Source organism: Pollachius pollachius (assembly GCF_949987615.1).
Source record: "Pollachius pollachius genome assembly, chromosome: 5".
NCBI lineage: Eukaryota > Metazoa > Chordata > Actinopteri > Gadiformes > Gadidae > Pollachius > Pollachius pollachius.
This window is the reverse complement of record NC_136938.1, coordinates 13,866,377-13,889,873: the sequence shown is the minus strand read 5'-3', so window position 1 is coordinate 13,889,873 and position 23,497 is coordinate 13,866,377. Positions and strand designations below refer to the sequence as shown.

Below are 23,497 nucleotides of genomic sequence, written 5' to 3'. Positions count from 1 at the left end.
CATTTTGATAATAGATGCAGAAATTACAATGTGCGGTTTCTAATTCTGTGTCATATTTTATTGTGATTCTCATCTATACCAACTGTTTCCACGTGTGCGCACCTGCGTTCGACGAGCACGGAAGCGACAGTTTCACGGGAGTGCGCCCGCTTGTCGTGCCGCTTGAAAGGACGCTGCGCCTCTCTGCCCGCTCGCCTCTCCATTGAGAATGCAGCAGGCGCGACAAACGCATCCTGTGTGAAAAGCCCCTTTATGGCACATAAAGTCCTGACCGGGTTTGGGTACCCGTTGGTACCCGATGGGTGACCCGCACAATTTGGGTGAAACGGGTGAAAAATAATGTAGGTCTTCTGTGCCGGACGCGGGTGTGGGTCGGGTTGGACACCGGAACAGCGCGGGTTTTGTGATTGCGAGCGAGACTTCTCCGGTGCTGGATATATTATTCAGGAGCGGAGGAGGAACAGTGGATGATTTGCTTTTTTTGCACAGCAATCTAAAGCACCAGGCCAAACACCACAGTGTAATTCCCAGAGCGTTCCATCTATTGTGTCTAATTTTCCTTCGGGTGCGGGTCGGGCGTAGATTTAAATTTATAGCGGGTCGGGATGGGTGCGGAATGTATTTCGCGCTACTGTCGGAACAGGGGTCAGATGCAGGACTCTGGCACTGGCACACTAGCAGCAGGTTCGAAGAACGAATCAATAGTTTGCTCACAGAGACGTTTACGCCCGCTAAATATTCAATCTGTAGGACCCTCCTCCTCCACACATTAGCCACGAACAGTGGCCATTCCCTATCCTTCTTACACTCATAGGCCTGCTACAGATTCCAGATTCGTTGATGCGCCCCTTCCCCGTTTAACGTGTAAAGATTAAAAAAAATAAAAAGGGCAAATTTGGTTGCACATGTGCGACCAGATGTAAAATTCAGTCGCACACTTACATTGTGGTCGCCCTTACATTGTCTGGAGCCCTGTACTACTGATGACCAAACAAAATCAAACGAGAACTATCTGATCAGAGGGAGACAGTAGTGTCTCTGAGTCTGGATGAAGAAGTCCCACTCCAGCCAGCTGGGGTCAGTCCAAACCATATTCTCCACCATATTGACGTCTCCTTCCCCTCTCTAGAGATCTTCTCCCGTTTGTAAGAGTCTGTGTGGAACTCCTCCACTCTCTTCCCAACCCGGCTCCCTGCTACAACTAAATTCATCTGCCCTCCCACATCCCATCAAGACCTCAGTGGGAAAACGTCTACTCCCCGTCACAGAGACGGTGGGAAACAAACACACCCCTCCTCCATACCAAAAAACCCCAAAACACAAAAGCAGGAAGAATATCAGTGGAGTACAGTCAATGAAATTTCTTTGACGTTGCTAACTCAGTCGGCAAGACATTAATCAGAAGGATGGATAGTGTTTTAGCCAGGATATTCAACTCCCAGCTAAAAGGTTCTGAGTTTGATAATAAACCACACAAGCCATTGTTAAGGTCCAAGTATTTGGGTCACGTCTGCGATTTCTTACCTGAGTCCGAGTCCTTCTGGTCTCCATTGGTTCCAACGGTAAAGGGGAGTCTCCTCTTCGGTGCTTTCTCTTTCACCCCATCACCGCGGTCCACCTTGGGTGTCTTGATTGACAACGTCTTTTCTTTATCCTACAAGACGGGAGAACAAGCATTGTATCAAGATCAAGAGGACAACACCATGAACATTTGAATCAAAACAGTGTTCTTCTTGGAAAGTAGGGCAACACAAAGCATGCTGGGAAAATGATGGTTAAGATTGCTGACACAAGCAACAATAGTAAAAGCTTTCTTTCTCCATTTCTATCTCTGTCTGACAAGCAGCTATTCCATGTAATTTCCTTCTGGATTCCAGCTAATGAATACAGGGAAATTACAGCTAGGTCATCTGACTAGCCTCTTTTCTTATTCCATAACACCAGGTTACAGTATCTGTGGCTTTAGCTCTCAATTATGCCAACGCCGCATTAGGTTATTCAAAAACAAAATCGAATTTGTTCCTCCCCGTTATTACTAGCACCACAGCTGAACTCAAAAGAGTTTGTTTTAGATCCAGATCCTTTCTGCCGCTTGGTGTCTCTCAATCAAAACAATAACAAATTATGTAGTTTGATGAAGTCGAGAAGTAGCGTATTAGTAGTCTTCACCATTGACGCTGAAAATATGTAGAGATATTTTGCTAACTTACCATTAGATGAGTCGACTACCCATACAGCTATAGCTAACATTATGTGGCAAATTAAATTGTGGGATAGCTAAGCGCTGTTATCTGTGGTCAAACCAATCATACAATGAACGACCTATCATAGTAGCACCTTTAATTAAGCTAGATCGACGTCGAAATATATCGTTCAATTAGGTCTCAAATGGAATACTGTTTCCTGTGTTTCATTAGAGTGATAAAGCTGATAGGACCCCATTGAAAAGCGACCATCTAAAGGTATCGTTACCTTGAATAAAATGACTAATGGCGCTATCCATTTGTATGGTACGCCGGTACGTCCGACCTGCTCTAGCAAGAACGTGACAAATTTCCTGGCTTGCAGCACTTATAGCGTTCCCGTTTCTCATTGGCTAGTCATTGTTATTGTTAGCTATATTAGCCTCTTTAGGGGCTCAATACGAACATTTTATACTGCAGCGTGGCTAACTTTTTAATTTGGTAGCACCCTAACAAATTTCGTCACGCCCCTTTATCAGACGTGAAATGTTGGTCATGTACTATCCATCTGTGTTCATTGATTTCAACAGTAATTTCATCACTTACTTTAAATAAGTTGTCAAGGGTTTATATTGCATAGGGTTCTTTTTCTATTTTATCCCAAGCACCTCGACATATCTTTCCTCCCGAACCAAACCTTGCATAATGTACAAATCACTTTTTTTGATGATCAAGGCAGTGTGTCTTCATTGGAACTTAAGTGATTCGAAATAAAGCACTCACAATTGAGCCGCAGTACAGCTGCACTATGACTTCCAGAACTGCATAAAACCTTAGCAGTTTGCTTGCATCGCAACGCCATCCATTACCACTCATTTTATCAAACGGAACAAGACCTAAATCAAATCTTCCGACGCCTATTGTCCTTCTACCACGCTGAGTGGCTGGACGCAGCACTCTGTGGCTCATCTGGTGTGCGTCCCGCTTCACATTGAAACTTTGATGTAACCGAGTCAAACTCGGACCGAAAGCCACTTACTTTCTCCACACCGTTTGGCTTCTTAAAGCGTTATTCCAATAAAACATGGGTTTAATGGTTAAAAACCATGTTTTACTGAAATAATGCTTTATTAGTCAGTTTCATAAATTAAATGTCTTCAACGCGACAACCCTATTGTAAGAAGTTTCAGGGAGAACCCTGTATGTATGTATGTATGTATGTATGTATGTATGTATGTATGTATGTATGTATGTATGTATGTATGTATGTATATATATATATATATAAAACCCAGGAAAAAATTACCTTGCATCCAAAATGGTCGAAAATTCAACCATTTTTGTAACATTCTTGAGCCCTGGCCTAAGCAACCTAAAATGGTACAAGAAGTAAGCCGATATCAGCCAATCAAAGTTAATCAAATACGCAGAACATCTGTCATTTTGGACAATGAAATCATTGACAAAAGACAGAGGTCAACTTATTAATTGAAGTAAAATGTAAATCATCATGCGGTGATCAGACGCTTTCTATTTATTTTTAGCTCTTAACAAACAGTAAATCATCTTGAAAAATGAACTATTCTAGACAACTGTCTTTTCCTAACTCCCTGTTCAAAGAGGAAATATATGTCCACATATGGGCTGTTTCCGAAAGTAAAGGCTGCAGCCTTGCTAGAACACTTCCTTGCTAGTTGCTTCTTATGGAGATGAGGCTAGAGTGCTGCCTAGTGTTTGTAGCGTTCAGAGTTTGGAATGACTTGCTAGTGTGGAAACGCTTTCGCTTCTGCTTTTTAAATATTGCTCCAGTGTTAAATATTTTAATAGTTGAAATTGTTACTGGTGACAGTAGTTTGTTTAAACACCACCTACTTACATATTAAAACAATTCAATCCATGCAAAACATAGCCTATCATTACGTTGCAAAAACGTTTTAAAGAAATCGCACAGGTACATTTTTTGCATTTACATGATTAATCTATAAAAAGCAATACGGCACAAAATATTTCTGCAACGTTCAAATAACTTGTGTAAAGCAATGTGTATTGCTTTCTATACGCAATTCTTAAATATCTCGCACAGCGTGTGAACACAAAGGATTGTGGGTATTTTGGCTTGTTGAGGATCCATCAATGCATCCTTGAAAAATCTCGAAATTTCTCAAAAGTAAAGGACGCAAAAAGGGCGCGAATTTCCGAGTGTTATCAACATTGGATCAGTGCTTGTCGGCGTTCTATGACGTAGCGTCCTTAAAGGTCCGATGGCATGAAAATCTCACTTTATGAGGTTTTCTAAAATAAATATGAGTTCCACTAGCCTGCCTATGGTCCCCCAGTGGCTAAAACTTGCGTTCGGTGTAAAACAAGCACTGGGTATCCTGCTCGCCTTTGAAAAAACGGAGGCTCAAGCACGCTGATTTGGAATGTGTTCCTATATGTCGTCATAAAGGATCTAAGCTCATCCCCTTTCTCTGCCTTGCCCGCCCAGAGAATTTGGCCCGCCAATGAGACACGACCCTGCGAGCGCCACATGTGTGTGCATGTGTGTGTGTGATTACACACACTGTAACGCAAGTGTTTGCTGTTGGTGTTATGGCGCATAACACGTCGGTTCTTTGACCTCTCTTGTATTTCCACAACGAGACTGTAGTTGGAGTTCTCTCAGCCATGGTTGAGAAGGAATTGGGGGAAAGGAACTTTGGCTTTGACTCCCTAAAGTATGTACTGCGACATGCCGCCGGTTGCCGCGAGACACCACGGCTGTGAAGCACCACCGCTAGATATCTATGTATAATACATTATTTAGATATAGAGCTCCAGGACTCCCGTGTGTTCTAGAATATTTACAGAACACGGCTAAAGATACACACCCACTGTAAACAGAGCGCATGGTACCGTGGCTGCAAGCTGCTCAGGGCCACACCCCCACCCTCCTTGACCCACCTTTCTCCTCCTTATTTGCATTAAAGCTACAGACACCGAAACGGCGCATTTGGGGAAAGCTCAATGTGCGACTGGCTCGTAGTGGCTGTAATTCTGCAGCACGGCTGAATTTCGGGAACGTCTTCAAATACTGTGTTTGGGGCCTACTAATATCTATATTAAAGCATCCATAAAGTAGCATGCCATGGGACCTTTAAAAGGGCAGCCGTTGAGCATGCTTCCTTCACATTGAGAAACAGCCATGGAATCAAATGATTCATTTCCTTAACCTGATGTTATGAAAATAATGCTTTATTAGTCAGTTTCATAAATGAAATGCCTTCAACGCGACAACCCTATTGTAAGAAGTTTCAGGGAGAACTTACAGCTGTAATGAGTAATGTGTGCAACTGGTTAGAGAGCTCTCACCTGCACTTAAATGTGTCGAAGACTGTTGCTATGTATTTCTCCAAAAGAGTAAATAAGTCTGACCTACGGGTGAACTTTGACTCACAACTGAGTTTCAAACAGCACACAAAAAAAACTGTCAACAAAATGAAATTGAACTTGTCCAACTTTAGATATATAATGTCAACGCATTCGTGAACCTGTCTTGGTTCTGTGTCGGGTTTTAGCGGACCAATCCCAGCCCTTGCTGCTGCGTCACCTCAACGGAAGGTTCAAATGTTTGGGAGGACGGTAGACACACGGAGGGTCCGCAAGGTCGTAATGGGTCCATAAACCCCTTTGCGTTGCGTCAACATGAAGGGGAACGAACCATATTCAGCCCTTTAGTGTCTTAACAGATAAGGCTCCTCCTATCTATCCGCTTGTCAGGGATTTTAGCAGTGACCCTCAAATTTCAGCAGGGGCGCTGCATTCAAGACACTCAATTTACATTTGTTTTTATTGCCTTTCTGGAGGAAATGGTCCCACACTGAGCATTGTTTAACACGCTTCATTTTTTATCTCAGACTGCTAGCTAGCAAAGCCGTGGATATGCACGTAACGTGCATATGCAACACGTATATGCTAATTAACCGATAGACCGACATGGTTAACCGCTCAAAAATATTCTCTACGGTTAACAGTTACATCCCTAGCATTAAAGAACAAACAAAATACTGAAACATAAACAAATATAAAACAGACAAACAGTTAAACAATAACAAATACCAGTACTGTTAAGTACTGGTATTTAAAGTAGTACCAGTACTACTTTAAAGTAGTAAACCATTTCATATCAGACCAGTAAGATGGTCTATATTTGTTATAGTCACATCCTTGTTACGAGGATGTGACTTAGTATAATTATTTAGTTTTAGGTTTTAAAGATCTGAATTAGAAGTGACATTTTGTTATCACTGGGCAATGGCCTCAGTCTAATGCAATCCTGTGCACAGGGTTGCACATCCACCCCTGCAAGTGTACACTTGTCTTTATTCCCAGCAGAGAAGCTGTTAGTCCATAGCCTAGTTATCCAGATAATATAGCTGTTCGCAAAGGTATTAGTTTAGCTGTTAATCAAGTCATTTGCGTAGCTGTAAACCCAATCTATAGTCTTGCAAACGGCTTCCGAAAAAAAACCTCTGTCATACCCCGTCAGAACCTTCAGTTTATGCAAGACATAGAAAATCTCAAGTGACCTTGCAAAGCCCAGTTTGTGAATTACTGGCCTGAGGTTAAGCCTAGTGGCATAGCTTCGCAAAGCATTTAGTAATCTGAGCACAAATACAGATTGGTCAGGATACTTCTGTTAGCAACCTGTTTTCAGAATCCAAACGTCGAGTAGCCATTAGGAGGTTTATTCAAAATGTAAATAAATCCAAATACATGGACAATTATCTGCTTTCTAATGTCGTGTTCTTGAAGAAAGTAGTTCAAACCGGATCGCTTTTAACTCACTTTATTTGTTAAAGTATTTCGGTGTGGTAACTATGAAGCAGAAGGAGGGGAATTGTATTTAACACACGCGTGGAGCGCCAAACGGCTGACCTATCAACTAGCTCGGGCTGCCATATGTTTCTGACCTCATCTGGCTCCAGCTCTATGCTTGTATCGAGTAGGCGTGGCCTATGTGACGTATTAGCTCTGGCTTCCTCATATGTGTTAAAGATGCTGCCTTCTGTGGCTGGAGTAGTTATTACAGCTTGTATGTTTGATGCTGCTCCCTTGTGGCTGTGTGTAGTAATTACAGCTTATATGTTTGATCCTGCTCCCATGTGGCTATGCGGGTGTAATGTAGCTTATGTGCTTAATTTACGCAACACTAATGGAAAACCAGGAGCTGGGATACATTGCATCAGAGACAATCTCTTAACCATATGTTATCCTACAATAAACAACCATTCAACTCTGTATATTTATTAACCACTGGCAAAACCAAGAAAAACATAATTGTACCAAACAAAGGGGATTTACTGACATATTAACTTCTCCAATAAGACTGACATAAACAATGATTCAAAGATGTTTACGCACATTTTATATAGTCACTATATCATCTGGTTATATTTATAATCAGAGGGGACTCACTAGTCACTTCCTAAAATATATTGACACATGTGCACGCAAACTAGGGCTGGGTAAAAATATCGATTCATCAATGCACTGCACTGCAATTTATTTGTTTTCAATTCAATTTCGATTCAGAATTTTTTTTGAAATCGATTATTTCCATTTTAAAAAAAAAGAAGCATACTCAGTCATTGTAATCTAGAAGCAAGTATGCCTAAATGTACATTCCCTTTTACATTTGTCTATGTTATTATTATTTATTTTATGCTGCAAGTTTAGCTCAGGATCAATACTATACAATGGTGTATTCCCTTTTTGCTAGTTAAAGCACAATGAAATGGTTAATTCATTTTGAGGTATTTTTGTCATCTTCACGTATTATTGAATCGATATCAAAGCAATTGGATCAATATAAAATCTAAATCGAATCGAATCAAAACCTAAAGAATCAAATTGAATTGAATTGTGAGGTACCTGGCTATACCCAGCCCTAACGCAAACCCATATACATTTTACTAAACTATAATAAATCATATATTTTCTTTACATCCATTCACCATGTGTACTATGAACATCAAAGTACAGGAAGCGTACATGTGTGCAATATGTATGCAGTCTTGTCGAAGACTGCATACATGCATTAGCACACAAAATGGGGAAAACAACAGACGATCATCACATAGGCCTTCTGGTGAACCAGCATAGCTGTGACGCTATCTTCACATCCACACACCAGCACGAGGTCTAGAGGGTTGTGATGTCAGCCCTGATGGCAAAGATGATGCTTATTTTAAAGTCTGAGTGGGTTCACTGCGGCCGAAAAACGAGTTTAGAGTACACAGAATGTTGTGATGAAGATGAGGCTACAGCAGCCCCAGCTTTCAGCAGTACAGATTGATGGATGAGGAAGGGATTAACAGAGCCCAACTAACTGTAAATATATATAGCTGTGTGTGTGTGTGTCTGTTTGTCTGTGTGTGTGTGTCAACACAAGTAAATGTGAATGTGCATTGGTATACACGCATAAGTGTATATAAATTTGTGTGCTTGCGTTACCTTTTTCCCAGGCTGTTTTTCCACCATGTCGGTGTTGAGCGGGAAGGGATCATGTGGCGGCGGTTTTGAACCCCCAGCTTTGGGCATTGTTCAGCTCTCCCCGCGCCAAGCCTCATTCACGCAGCCATCGCATCGTCATCAACCGTCTGCAACACAGACAAAGAGAGAAAGAGGGTTAGCATATGGTCACTCGCCTTTTTAAAAAAAAAAAAGAAAAGTTTTTTTTTTTTTTAGGATAAAGCACATACAATAGAATAAAATAAATAAAAAAATAAAAAAAACAGAACAAAACAGTTAGGTCACCGAAGGTAGCATAGAGCATAATAAAGCCTACCATTTACAATCAAGACACATGTTACGGGGTACATCCATAGTATTCCTAAGAGGGGATGCTTACAAAATCAAACTCACAAGCATGTCATCACAGTTCAGATAAAGTCCTTAGAGTCCAAATTAAGTAAATCCAGCATAGGAAACCAAAGTGGCTGATTCTTTATGTCTTTTTTAATCCAAAAAGCATGCCTCGAAGTCCAGTGTAAATTCGATCAGACCAGACACAAATGTAAAAAGTAATTTGTAAAATCTAATTTAAATAATATTCTTTCTTCGTACTTGGCTTACTCATGTGATAACCATTTTACCAGTACTTCTGAAATTTATTAATACAAAGTCTAAGGTTGAATGTAAGTTTTTCCATCTTGTATATTTCTTTTATAATTACTAACCACTCTTTTGGTTATTGGTTCCTTGTTTAGACACTTTTTGGTGATTGCTTTTTTTAGTAAACATTTTGAGAAGATATTTATCTTGGTTGTTAAGTTCAGTTGGTATATTACCTAAATATACAGTGCCAAAATTAAAATTGATCTCAAAGCCCAAAACAGATTTTATTTCTGACACTATGTCTAACCAGTAGGGCTGGATTGCCGTGCAATTCCAAAATATATGATAGTGGTCAGCCATTCTATTGTTACATTGTCTCCAGCAGTGTCCGGAATCCGCCATTCTGTAAATACTTTCTTCTTGGAGTAATAAAAAACCTTACAGCGTTTTTTCCATGAAAATTCTCTCCATTGGCCCGAACTGGTGGAAGAATTTATTTGACATGTATTTAACCATTCATCTTCTGTTAAGGTTATGTTTGCTACCTTCTCCAAATTAGTTTTAATATAAAGTGTAGAATGTTTCTTGGAATGTTCAGGAATATAATCTTGACACCAATTTCTTAGAGATTTTGCCTCCATAAGCATCAATAAAAACTTTGATGAGATCCAAATCAGCTTCACCAATAATTCATCAATTAATGTTTCGGTCAAAATGATGCCTAATCTGTAAATATCTGTAGAAGTTCTGTCTGACTAATTTGTGGGATTCTTGAAGATGTAGGAAGCTTTCTAAGCCTGTATTGGTCGAAATTCCGCAGTAAGATGTGATGCCCTTCCTGGTCAGTTGTTTAAACCTTAAGTCCAGCTGTGCTGGTTTAAAATCATCAACATGTCCAACCCATCTCAGCACTCGTGCTTTTCTCTCCAATTTTAGATTCTTACATTCTTTAAACCAGATATTGAGAGGAACCATTGTAAATGTATTTAATTTTTCTAAATAAATGGTCTTAGACCTTGTATCACCAAGCAGGGATTGAAGTGGGATATCAAGTTGGATTATTTCTAGTTCTTTATTTTGCTTCGTAATCATTGATACACCATAAAAACTAGACATGCCTCCCTTTTCTTTGGATAACTGTAGTGTTTTAAAACACTCTTGATTTCTTACTCTGCCATACAAACCTAGAAATCATCCGATTCCATTCAGTAAATTGTTTAATCTGTATCTGTACCAGTAGGGATTGAAAAAGAAACAACAATCGTGGCAAAATTATCATCTTTATAGTCTCTATTTGATTATACATACTAAGTGTTAGAGGAGCTCATCTATCCAAATCTATTTTTATTTCTTTCGTGATAAGGTGATAATTTGTATTATATATATCAGTAAGGTTTCTCGATATATTTACACCAAGATACTTCATAACATTGGTTTTTCATTTAAAATTATATATTTTACGTACATTTTCTTGTGGGAAAAAGTTATAAGAAAGGGTTTGGGTCTTATGTACGTTTAATTTGTAGCCTGAATAAAGACCATATTGCTCAAGACTGGACATGAGTTTGGGCAGGCTTAAATCTGTCTCGGAAAGGGTCATCAAGACATCGTCCGCGTAAAGGCATACCTTGTGTTCTTTTCCTTTAATTGAGAGTCCTGTTATCCCAGCATCCTCTCTTATTACTTGGGCAGCCTTGCCGGCATCCTCTTGTGTCTACACCTGAGGGGTTACCCTTTATCTTAATCCGTGCTTTTGGTAGGTGGTATATAGATTTGAGACATCCTACTACTTTGTCATTAAAGCCAAAATGCTCTATCGCCAAATACAAAAACTCCCAACACACAGAATCAAAGGCCTTTTCCGCATCAAGGCTAATCGCTAGGAGCTTTGATTTTCTTTTACATATGTTATCAATCAGGTGTAACGCACTTCTTACGTTATCCTGTGTATGCTTATTTTTAATAAATCCAGTTTGATCCAGTTCAATCAAATCAGGAATAATGTTTTCTAGTCTAATTGCCAATATTGATGCAAATAATCTATATATCTTTAAGAACATGGTTGAAACATTTTAAAAGCATAGGTGTCCGGGAATTCCTGAATATTTTATACCATTCTGCTGGCAACCCATCTCTCCCTGGTACCTATGTTTTTAATCTAGATATGTCCCTGTCAATCTCCGCTCTTGCAATTTCTTGTGTTATGAGCTTATTTTGTTCCACACTAATGGAAGGTAAATCTAAAGTTTCCAGAAAACTATTAACTGTTGAGGGTTCAACTAAATAGTTTGGATTATAAATTATTGTAATACGTTTCAAAGGACTCTTGTATTTCTTCTGGTCTATGACAAATCATGTTTGTAATGGGATTTATGATTTTAAATATCGATCTGACTGTTGTTTTCGTAGTCTCCATGCCAATATTTTTTTAGCCCTCGGTCCATTCTCATAATAACTTTGTTTTATGTACTTAAGTTTTGTTTTATGTAATTTGCCAGCATCCCATAAAACACTTGGTGATATGTCCTCATTACAATTAAAGTCTAGGTAATCTTTAATTTCCTTTTTAATAAACTCCTCACATTGATGGTCATTTAGGAGGCTGGTGTTAAGCCTCCAGATGGTGTTTCTGGGCTGGGCATCCAAATTTAGTCTCAAATACACTCCAGAGTGATCAGACATAACCCCTATATTGCAAACCCCAATATTGCAATCCACTATCCTATGTCTTTCGGATTTAGGCATAAAAAAATAATCAATTCTCGAGTAGACAGCGTTGGAGTGGGAGAAAAAAAGTATACTGCTTTACAGATTGGTGGAGTTCCCTCCATCTGTCAAACAAACCGATCCCTTTGAGCATTTTCCTTACATATAACGATTCAGAATGAACCTGTTTAGATAGATCTGTTCGTTCCAATACCCCCCACAAATCAGGGTGCCTTAGGCTTCAGAGGCAATTAAATTAAATATTTCTTTAATCAATTATTCGTCCTGTCATGGTGGTCTGTAGACATTAAGTAATGATACTTCTTTTGAATCAATAAACCCTTTCACCAGGACATAACGCCCCTCCTTATCTGTAATCTGTGTGGACAGCTGAAAGGCCACTTTGTTCGAAATGAGTATTGCAACTCCCCTTGCCCTTCCTGGTGGGAGGAATGTGAGGAATAAAATGTGTTTCTAAAACCTAGCCTTTTCAACTTTTCTTGTTCACCAAAAGATTATATGTTGGTTTTCTCTTTTCATCTTCGCTATGACTTTTCCCCTTTTAATCGGATTTAGTAGCCCGTTAAAATTTAGTGTTATAATTCAATATTCTTGTTGTAGCATAAAACATCCTAAACAACTTTCATCACTGTACTGTAGACCCAAGGTAAACTTAACATTGGAATGTGAACATTTATAACAAAGAAATCAGAAAAGGAAAATAACAGATTCATAAATATCGACTACCTCATAAAAATGAATCTAAATCGAAAAGGAAAGCCTTTGGTTTACAAAGGGCCTCTTCAAACTGAAATATCTGACAGTGAGTATCAGCTCCGTGCAGACGCAGGGCAACTTGGCATCTTCAGGGATCCCGTACAAACAAATGTTATTTCTTCGCGAGCGGGCCTCTAAATCCGTCAGCTTTGCTTGAATGCTTTCTTGCATGTTTATGCCGTGGCAGAGTGCTTCTTTAGCATCGATGGCCAGTTCCTCCATGTCGGCCACTCGTTCCTCCGCTTCCCCCATTCTGCTTCTGGTCTCTTTTAAATCTGTGGCCATTTTATTTAGCTTGCCATTGACATCTTCTCTAAAGCTGGCCAAATCACTCTTAATTTCTCTGGCGAAGCTGTCATGAAAGTTGTGTAGATCTGCCTTCATATCCAACCGGATAGCCTTTATCCCTGCATGTACCGCACTAATGTTAGCTTGCAAGCTATCCATGGCCTGGATAGCTTGTTCTTAGGTGCTGCATTCGCTGCTCTTTTCTGCCGCCGTTTTCTCGTTCTCGGGTATCTTTATTGATTTACCTTCCACCTTTTGACTCCTCCCCCTTGACATTATATATTTTAAACTTTTAAGTGTCTTACTATTTTAATTTGAGGGATTATATTAGACCAGTCTGGGACTCTCACTCTATGCTTTCATTCGCCCTGACGTCATCCCGGAAGTTCCGGTCACTCGCCTTTTTGAGCTTAAAACGCACATCCCAGCATTTTGAGTTCTTGGGATCAAACCTGAACATACAAGGGATTCAGGGTAAATACACTCCCCACCACAGATGTACCTTATTCACCTAGAGGCCATATTGGTTCTTAACGATAGCTGAATGGGGGAACTGCAGAGGGGAACATCTCTCAGTCCGTTTACATGCAACGCTTAATCCGATTACAGCAATAGTTTGACTATGCTCCTCAATTGGGCAACTGCAATTGTCAGAGTAAACATGGCTTGTATGTGATGTACATGATAATTACACAAAAAAGATGCACAATGGCGCTCTTGCTTCGAATGCTACAGGCGGGTAGCATTCGACAACAACACGACTATCGTCTCCTACTTCCTGGGAAGAAATCTTGAGCAACTTTATGACAAGTCCTGCCCACTGTGAGGGACAAGAAGCCAATAAACGAGCTATCTTATGGGGCGGGATTTGGTTTACTTCATGATGGCAGCCGCCGCCAGTAATTTAAGCGCTAGTGAAGACGAAATTGTTTCTGGTTTATTATCTACGCCTTTTTATAAGTTAACTTTAAGAAAAAGTTGTAGTTTATAACAGGAAGACCAACACCAGAGCTAATATTGGTTCAGAAAACCAAAGCTTTTGAAAGGCATTTCAACTCTACCAACTATATGCGATACCCGTGGAAGACGCGATCAACCGAGGATCAAAAGCTTTACTGTTGGGATTGTTTGATTTGTCTGCTGTCATAAGTTTGCACCCCGGGCCATTTTCATATTCTACTGAAGTGCACACACAGCTTGTTTGATGATGCAATTATTTGTCAGGAGGATTCGCATTTTGTTAAGAGATAGTGGTTTATAGTTGAGGTGATAACTCACTCTCTGTGCGGTATGCCCGTTGCAATGCCAAGGCTGGACTAGCGTATTCACATTTGTTACAGAGCTGGAATTGTAGGTAACTTTTGCAGTACTAGAGAGAGAGGAAACAGTAAGCTAAGCTTGTGGTTTGCTTATTTCGTGACGGGGAATGCACGTCAGAGGGCCAAGGTTTAAAGGTCCCATGGCATGCTACTTTATTGATTTAATATAGATATTAGTGGTCCCCTAACAGTATTTGAAGACGTTTTCAAAATTCAGCCTTGGTGCAGAATTACAACCAATACGAGCCAGTCGCACATTGAGCTTTCCCCAAACGCGCCGTTTCGGTGTCTGTAGCTTTCATGCAAATGAGGAGGAGAGAGGCGGGTCAAGGAGGAGGGTGGGGGTGTGGCCCTGAGCAGCTTGCGGCCATGGTACCATGCGCTCTGTTTACAGTGGATTTATCGCAATGGCGAGGTGCACACAGCCTTTGGCCGTGTTCTGTAAATATTCTAGAACACTCCGGGTGCTCCGGCGGGAGTCCTGGAGCACTATATCTAAATAATATCATATTATACATAGATATCTATATCATATAATATATATTATCACGGCCAAAAGCTGTGTGCGCCTCCAGACGATATTATGAATCTCAAACGACTGCCTCGGGTTCTCTGACGTCTCTGGTTCTTCCACATCAATCTGAAGTAGACTGAACCACGACATGGAGGAGAAAGGGATTGTTGCCCGCGATTGTTGACTGCCATTGTCTCCCGCCGGAGCCTCGCTGCCGAGTGACCACCGCCTCGGCAGCGGGCAGCGCTTAGGCACCAGCAGGGCTCAAGTGGGAGACAATCGCGGGCAACAATCCCTTTGTCCTCCACGTCGTGGTTCATGTACTTCAGGGAGTCAAAGCCAAAGTTCTTTTCCGCCAATTCCTTCTCAACCATGGCTGAGATAAACCCCACTACGAGTTTCATTGTAGAAATACCAGAGATGAGAGTCTGACGTGTTATGAGCCATAGCACCAACAGCAGAACGGTTATCCAAATAACAAAGAAGTATACAACACTTGCGTTACAGTCCTGGAGCTCTATATCTAAACCATATCATATAATACATAGATATCTATATCATATAATACATATTTTAACAGCCAAAAGCTGTGTGCGCCTCCAGACGATATTATGAATCACAAACGACTGCGTCGGGTTCTGCGATCACTGCCGGCTGCCCGCTGCTGGCTGCCTGCTGCCATGCGGTGTTGCTTCGCGACACCTTATCATCTATTTTGATAAGGTGATTGTATGCAGAATGCTGGTGCCAGAAACTCATACAGTAGTTTTGAACAGATAAATAAATAAATATTAGCAGGTTCTCAATAGTATTTCAATTCGGGGGGGGTGCAGAAAAATGTCTGACTCCAAAGGGGGGAACGACAGAAAATAATTGAGAACCACTGCCATAAACCATTGCGAACCTTTTCGCAATCGCAGTGCTTTAAAGCACTGCTAGTGCTACAAAGCACTGCTAGTGCTACATCATAAATTTTTACTTTTATTATTTATCGTATATTCTATATCAACATATTTTTCCACATGTAGAGCTAATTTGCTCTACAGCTCTCTAACTTTCCATTAATCTAAGGGAAATCATGGCTGCTGTGGTTAGCAATCGAGTTCAGTGACCACAGTCATCGGCCGCAGTCTTTCAGCAGCGAGATCTTCTAATCAAAGACTTTGTGTCACACTTTAAGATTATGGCTAGTGTAGTGGTTTCAAAGACTTCTTAAGCAAAACGTGTTTAGCTAAAACCTAGAATTTACGTCTTACTCGTGGCTTCTGCAGGAGCATATACCATTGTTTCACAATATAATGGCGCTTGGTAAGTATATCTTGGATGGTTACGATAAATGGCTTTTAATCAAAATCTCTACGGTGAAAATGAATGGAACCTTTACTTCCCGAACCACAATGTTGCGATCTATATGCAAACCAGATAAGACTAGACATCATCTGTGTACTATTATTGGACTTGAAAAGTTCCGTCATCAACTCTGAATAAACAAACAGGAAAAATCCCTAACACTCTCCCTCTAATGGTGTTCCATTCTGTCATTTATTGCACTTTGTGTGTGTGTGCATATGTATGAAGTTAACAGCTTCAAAGCCCCCCAACCCCCAGATGTCCTTGAGTCTCCAATCATCGTACTATACACCTGGCTTCAGGCATCCGCTCTAAAGGGCCGGTGAAATGTGTTGCGTCACCAACCACGAGGAGTTTGGACCATGTATTCACTGCCAACACGCTGACTAAAGCCTCACACTGCCAGCTCGCGACAGAGGAGGGCCATAAACACACTCACACACTTCCATACATCATATAGTCTGGAATAGATTGTCAAGACTCCCCTCAAGGTTGAAAACCATATCAGAACCTGGTCAAGACCCAGACATAAACCTGAGCCAGGACCTGGAGACTTTATTAGATCTAAAGCAGCACCTAAAACGTATACCCAGAACCTACAGCTTATACCAGATCTAAACCAGGAGACAAAGCTGACACCCAGACCTAAACCTTATACAGAGACCTTAACCAGGACCATATCCCTAAAGCCAGGCCTAAAATGTATAGCAAGTCATAAACAAGAACATACACCTTATATACCCAGACCTGAAACAGGCACTACGCCAGGACCAGATCATGGATGCAGCGTGAAGAGAAGCAGCCGGGCCAGAAGGCATGGCTGTAGGGGAGTATGCATGACGTCAGCAGAGGCCTGCTAACAGCCACAGAAGATGATTGTATGGTGCAGAGCCAGAGAACCAATCTCTCTCTACGAAGGATGAGCCAGCTTTGCGCGCACGAACATGCACACACACACACACACTTTTGCCATTCATCACAGAGTGCCTTCTACCATGGGAGCCACTCCCTTTACTCTGGCCAGAATGCAGCACACATCCTTACCAATAAATACAGATCAGGGAACGCTGTGTCACTACAGTTGCGTCTGTAGTACTGCATGTATACTACCACTGTAGAATGTATTGAATGTTTCATAATAGTGTTATCCCTGCTGTAGCCCCCACTGCCTTACCCTTAATTACAACTAAATCAGTATATTTATGTGTGCTTGTGATATAGTAATACAGTATACAAATTTTACATGCCATAGGAAATCACATCACTCTACAGTGCAAAAAATATATATCTGATATCACAGTATATTAAACTTTACAGAGTAGCATATTCAAATAATAGCTGCAATATTACAGCACACCTGTGAAACCATCCATAGATAACTGTATAGTGTGCATTGGGCAGAGACATTGGGGCAAATAATAGAGCGCATCAGTGGGGCTCCGGAAGAAAAAAATCTCATTCATTTTCTCCATAGAGGTTTTGATCAAAAGCCATATTGTAACCATCCAAAGTATACGTACCACGCAATGTTATATGGTGAATCAATGATATATGCTCCTGTAGAAGCCACAAATAAAACAGGCAACATCTCGTTTTTAGAAAAACAACGTCTTTGATTGGTGGTGCTTGCTGTTACCATGGATACGTTTACCACACCCACAAAATTCAAGTCGTTGATGACTGCTACTGCTACTGAACTCAATTGCTTACCACAGAGCAATACAACCATTATTAAGTATTGCTTACAGAGCAATACTTAATACAACCATTATTTAGATTAATGGAAAGTTAAATTTGTGGTTAGAGCTGTAGAGGAAATGTGCTGAACATGTTGAAAAGTACGTTGATATAGAATATATCATAAAAATAAAAACTACAAATATATGATATAGCACTAGCAGTGCCTTTTGTAATTTGGGTAGCATAAAAGCATTCAACGTTATTACGCACGCGGTGACAGAATTGCAGTCAGCAACGAAGGAAGGTTCTATGTCGATGACAACGCTACACACTTTATGAAACACTACACATACACACACACATACAGACTAACAGAATTCATGACACAACTTGTATGAACAATACAAACAATATAATAACGCCAAAGGTTATAAAATGCAAGAAACGTGCTAAATTATTGGGTTGGAATCATTGCGAAAATGTTCGCAATGGTTTATTGGCTGAGTAGTTCCTCAATCGTTCACAAAAAGGGATGTACACAGTCTTGTACCTTAGCTTTTTATTCCATTTTGCTCCGAAATAACAAGTTTATGGATACGACTACCATGACTAACAATTGGCTTGGATTCAGGCTTAAAACTCTTTATAAAATGATTTTACGAAAAGTCAGAGAAAATGCGACCAAAGCTCTAATGTATAGAGCTATGGAAAATATTTGAATTTTTTTAGACCAATATTGCGATTTCGATTTAGTATGCAATATGTTTTAAAGTTCCTTGTCTTTTGCATTATTCACTGAACGCAAGGACAAAATTATATTGTATGAACAACACAACATTCGATACACTCCACATATAAACTGCTCTTTCCTGTAGGCAGGCCTACGTGTTATGATGAAATGAGATGAATTAATGCATGAATTTATATTATAAAATCTTTCATTAACTATTGAATTTTAAATAAAAAAATATACGAATCCTACTAATCTCCATTCAGTAACAGTAACAAATCACACAAAGTTAAGTGCAGAAATATAAAAAACAAATATGTATCTCCACCACTCTAAAAATATGTTGATTGCAATCTACATATCGTTGCAATAAACATGTAATATGTTAACATGTGAGACTTAACCACATGTCCGTGGTGTTAGTTTTTTATATCCACATCAACAAATCAAAGCGTAGCAAGTTGTTTTCTTCATCTACTGCTCTCTCGCATGTCATGTGAGCGAAGGGTAGCGTCGTGTCCACGTGAACCTCACGTGGACCTTTCTTTCCAATTGGTTCAATTGGTTAACATTAAAACAAGCACTAATATTTTTTACATTGCTGCCTATGTGTTCCAAAAAAAATTGCTTTCCATTACATCGTGATGTCGGTTTAAATTTGAACAATCGACACAACATAATACTACTATATTTCTAAATTACAACAGTGGTTTGAGAGCAGAGCATTAGGACCAAATACATGTAAGCAGTGCGAGTGCACTACCGAAGATGAACTCAACACTAAAACACAACATAATGGACAGCGGACTTAACTTGACAGAAAAACTAAATGCATCATCTATGTATTAAATATAAATGTTTTGTTGTTAAAATTCAAATTGGTAATAGAAAACAGCATGCACCGGCCTCACAATATATCCGTTTTTTATAGCGCTTTTCTAAATACTCGAAGACACTTTACAAATAAGAAAGGAACACATACAGACAGTACAGACAATCAAACAAAAGGGAAAAAATAAAAACCACAGTTTAGAGATTTATATTTCTCTTGCAGTACTAATTATGATCAAAGTTGTCCAGCACATATTTATTACAGGACAGAGAAGAGAGGAGTAGCCCTAAAACCCAATTACCCTATTATTCTAGGAGAAGAGAAAAGGATGAGGAGGAGGAGGGGGAGGGTTGGTGGAAAGGCTATGAATGCAATGACAGAACGAATAATTTGGTCTCATATTCTATTCTCAGCACGCTCTTTCTATGCTTCCGGATCATCAAATGACAGTCATAGACCTAGAGCCTGTCTGCCTGTCCCCAAGCCCGTCTGTTTTTCCATCTCACTGTCTAGCTGTCTGTCCGACTCCCTCCTTGTCAAGTAAAACATGCTTCTGTTTTATGTACATTCATTTTAAAACATTCACTCAGATTATATAATAAGTAAAATGTTTTTATTGCATAGGTCGTCTTTTTCTCCACTGAGGCCGCCTCAACATGTCTTTACTCAGGAAATAACACACACACACACAAATCTATTAAAAAAGTATAAATGTGTCGTCATTCCCTTCAGGCGACGATGATTCATACTTCCCTATCTCGCTCTATCCATAACCCTGCGCCTTAATTTCATTTCAAGCCTCTCTCGTCCGCCTCTCTCACATGCAAAAATTGGAAATCCACACAACACACAGTAACACGTGCGTGCAAACACACACACACCCACGCAACTTGTTGCTTGGCAACTCAGGGATGTAACGGATGTTGGGCTATGGAGAAGAGATAGAGGTGTCTGTGTTCTGTGAATATCAACCTAAGCAACCTATAGTAAACTGAGCACTTCTAATTCAACTGCACAGCGCTCCTTTTCAGAGCCAGAACGCAACTTGAACACAATCAAAATACACATCATATCTTCAACAAAAATCCAAAAGGACACATCCTCATATATTGACAGATTCCAAAATAACAATCTATTTCTTACTATCATATAAGCAGGCGCTCTTTGAGCCATTACTGTAAAACATATTAGTGTTTGTGTTTCAACTTAATGCACACACATTTTATCATCAATAACAAAGAAGAGCAACCACCAGAACACCATAACAACCAGTTCAACAGAGGTCAGCCGAGGCTGAATCATCTGCTCCAATTCTTCAAACAAGTACCATGGACAATCTGGCCCCCACTTCCAGGTCCAACCCCCTGCTGAGTGGCTCAGTTATGTTTATCTGCTTTCAGCAAACCTGGCTAACCGCAGGAGCTACACTACACTCACCAACCCATACAACAAGACAAAGCTTACATCAAAATTTGCAGGGGTGCATGTTGTCGTCTCATGATGCAAGTTGACCCTAGCCCCATCGCAAAATTACAAATCAAGCATACATTCTCATCATCAACCTAAAACTTTCCAAGCTTGTCAAAAGCTAGTTGCCTTTATGTTGTTTTACCATTACATTCTTATACATTGCAGTGCACATATTTGTGTCATAATAATGTAGTTAACCATGAGTAATTCTGTGTACTCTGTGGTAAACAGTGTGGATTCCAGCATGGCAGCTGCTCTACCTCAAACATCTCAAGGACAACATTTTGAAATAGACTACTGACGACCTAGCTGACCAGTTACCAATCACACCTTGCTACGAAGGAAGGAAGGTGTCATTGGTAATCCACTCCAACAGTCCAATACCAAACACTCAGACATCTGTACAGAATACCAACACCAACAATTCAAAACACTGAGTCCTTGGGCACACCCTATATAGAAGAAAGGGCCTGCTTGACATTGTGACCCAACGACATAAATGTGCTACAGTAGAATACACATTCACTAATAGTATTGGTCTGCTCGATCTTTGTGTAGAAAGCGAGGGAGAGAGAATGAAAAGAGGATGCCAGAGAAAGAAAGACAGAAAAAGAGAGCACCAGAATGACAGCCCCAGAGAGTGCAAGAGAGCATGTGTCATTGCATGATTGACGGCAAAAAGCAGTGTGACTCAACACGAAAATCCGCCCTAGTGTGTGTGCAGTTTCAAATGAATTTGTGCGTTGGTCAGCTGCTCTTCAGAGTTTACACTCACGGAAAGAGCTCAGAAAAATGTAGGCAATAAGAAGCCTCTGGAGCGTGATCAAGAGAATTATCCCAGCTGTTTCCGTTCGAGCCGGTGTGAAGAACGACACACATGGACTCAATGACCAGTGGTGCATAATTGTACTGTTTGCTCTGTATGAAGTTGTGAGGGACCGGGATGACTAAACTCAAATCTTTGCACTCTGTAAAATAGGGTTATGGTTATTCATCACATACAAAGATATGCATGTTCAATATAAATAGACAGAGAAAACGGATAGCAGCGCTATGTTGCTATATAATTGACTTTTAGTATTGATGTTCCTGGTGGGTGGTCATTATAGAGTGACGAAGTCACGCCCCTTCCGGTAGAGCCCATGGGACCTATGAGATCGAAAAATATGACTTTTCGTCATTTGAACGGAAAGTAGACCATTCAAAAATACTTTTCCTATTAATGATTGCTCCAATAAGGGGCAGATAGTTGTCTAGGATAAGAAAAAGTAATGTTTTCTCGCAGATTGTACAAATATGATACCAGTGCAGAAATGTGTATCAACTCGGTGAGTTGACACGTGCGAGTTGATACACATTTCTCTTTCCACAAAATAATTGTTCATAGCATGATTAAAACTGTCGCACTGTACAGCGCTGCCGAGGCCAAATGCACAACAAGCAGCTCTTAACAAATATTTCATAGCCAAAACATTGATCTTCCTGCAGCTGGGCAGCCAAAAGGTTTCAAGCGCTAATTTAAAAGTTACTTTAAAGGAAGATCAACGGATCTGCCTTTTTTCCTTTTCAGCATTCATCAAGAATAGTGAATACCGTTACCAGCCAATAATAAACCGGTGTGATGTAATTTAAACTTTTCACAATGTAAAAGCCATTTTTTTATTTTCATGATAATTTGAAGAGGCCTAACTTGTTCAAAGCAGTGTATCTTAAATGGAATTTACATGGGTCGTGTTTCCAATGAGATTGTCAGAGCGGCGTTGCCATACAGCTATAACTTCCAGGACTGCTCAAAACCTTTATCCATCAACAGCATTTATTTTCAAGAGAACAAGACCTGAACTGGAATCACTAGACATTACATGGATACACACATGTGGGAAATTATCTCATCGGGCAGTGCATGTGGGCTGTGAATACCTATCGTGACTGCTAGCAGTCCTAATTATTTAATGATTATATATGTCAAATCAAAAAGGGTTGCTAGCTCAAGCCATCGCGTTTTGTCACATTTGATAACGCAGTTCTGCAGCAGCCATTCCAAGCCGGTCCTGATTCAGACAGAAAAAGATTAGCAGTGGGAATTTTCTTTTGACAAAAAAATGGAAGTATGTTTCATGAAACCTAACAATTCTACAAAGCTTGAAAGTATGAGAGATGCAGGACAGAGACTTAAATATCAGGACAGTCCCGGACGAATCAGAAAACTTGGCAGCCCTAAAAAGTTAGCAAAACAAAACACCAGCTTCATAAAGGCCTGTTATTCAATAGATAGCCCTAATGACATTTAATCAACTTCAGCACATAGGCCAAATACAGCACACACCTACGCAGCCTGGTAACCTGAATAAACTAGAAACTACTGTGTTACCGGCAACCCCAGTGTTCTCAGAAGATCATCCACCAGTCTGAAAATGTCCACAGCGTTGCAAACACATCTCTGCATGCGACAGTGTTCTGGGACAGATGATGCCTTGTGTAGCTAAACAGGATGAATAGAAGCACCTAGCAACATCCCAACCAGCTAACATAAAAATATTCTGGATAGCA

The 23,497-nt window shown here is 40.2% G+C and overlaps 1 protein-coding gene across 4 annotated transcripts in view; it reads right to left on the bottom strand.

Annotated features, from left to right (window-relative positions):
• Positions 1 to 23,497, bottom strand: part of ankrd11 (ankyrin repeat domain 11) — a 154,294-nt gene that overhangs the window by 30,692 nt on the left and 100,105 nt on the right. For all 4 annotated transcript variants that reach the window (XM_079737306.1, XM_079737305.1, XM_079737308.1 and 1 more), the window contains 2 exons: positions 8,679 to 8,824; positions 1,525 to 1,654 (listed from right to left, as the gene is read on the bottom strand). In XM_079737306.1, coding sequence (XP_079593432.1) covers positions 1,525 to 1,654; positions 8,679 to 8,765 — 217 coding nt within the window. In that variant the 5' untranslated portion in view covers positions 8,766 to 8,824. The remainder of the gene's footprint in view (positions 1 to 1,524; positions 1,655 to 8,678; positions 8,825 to 23,497) is intronic.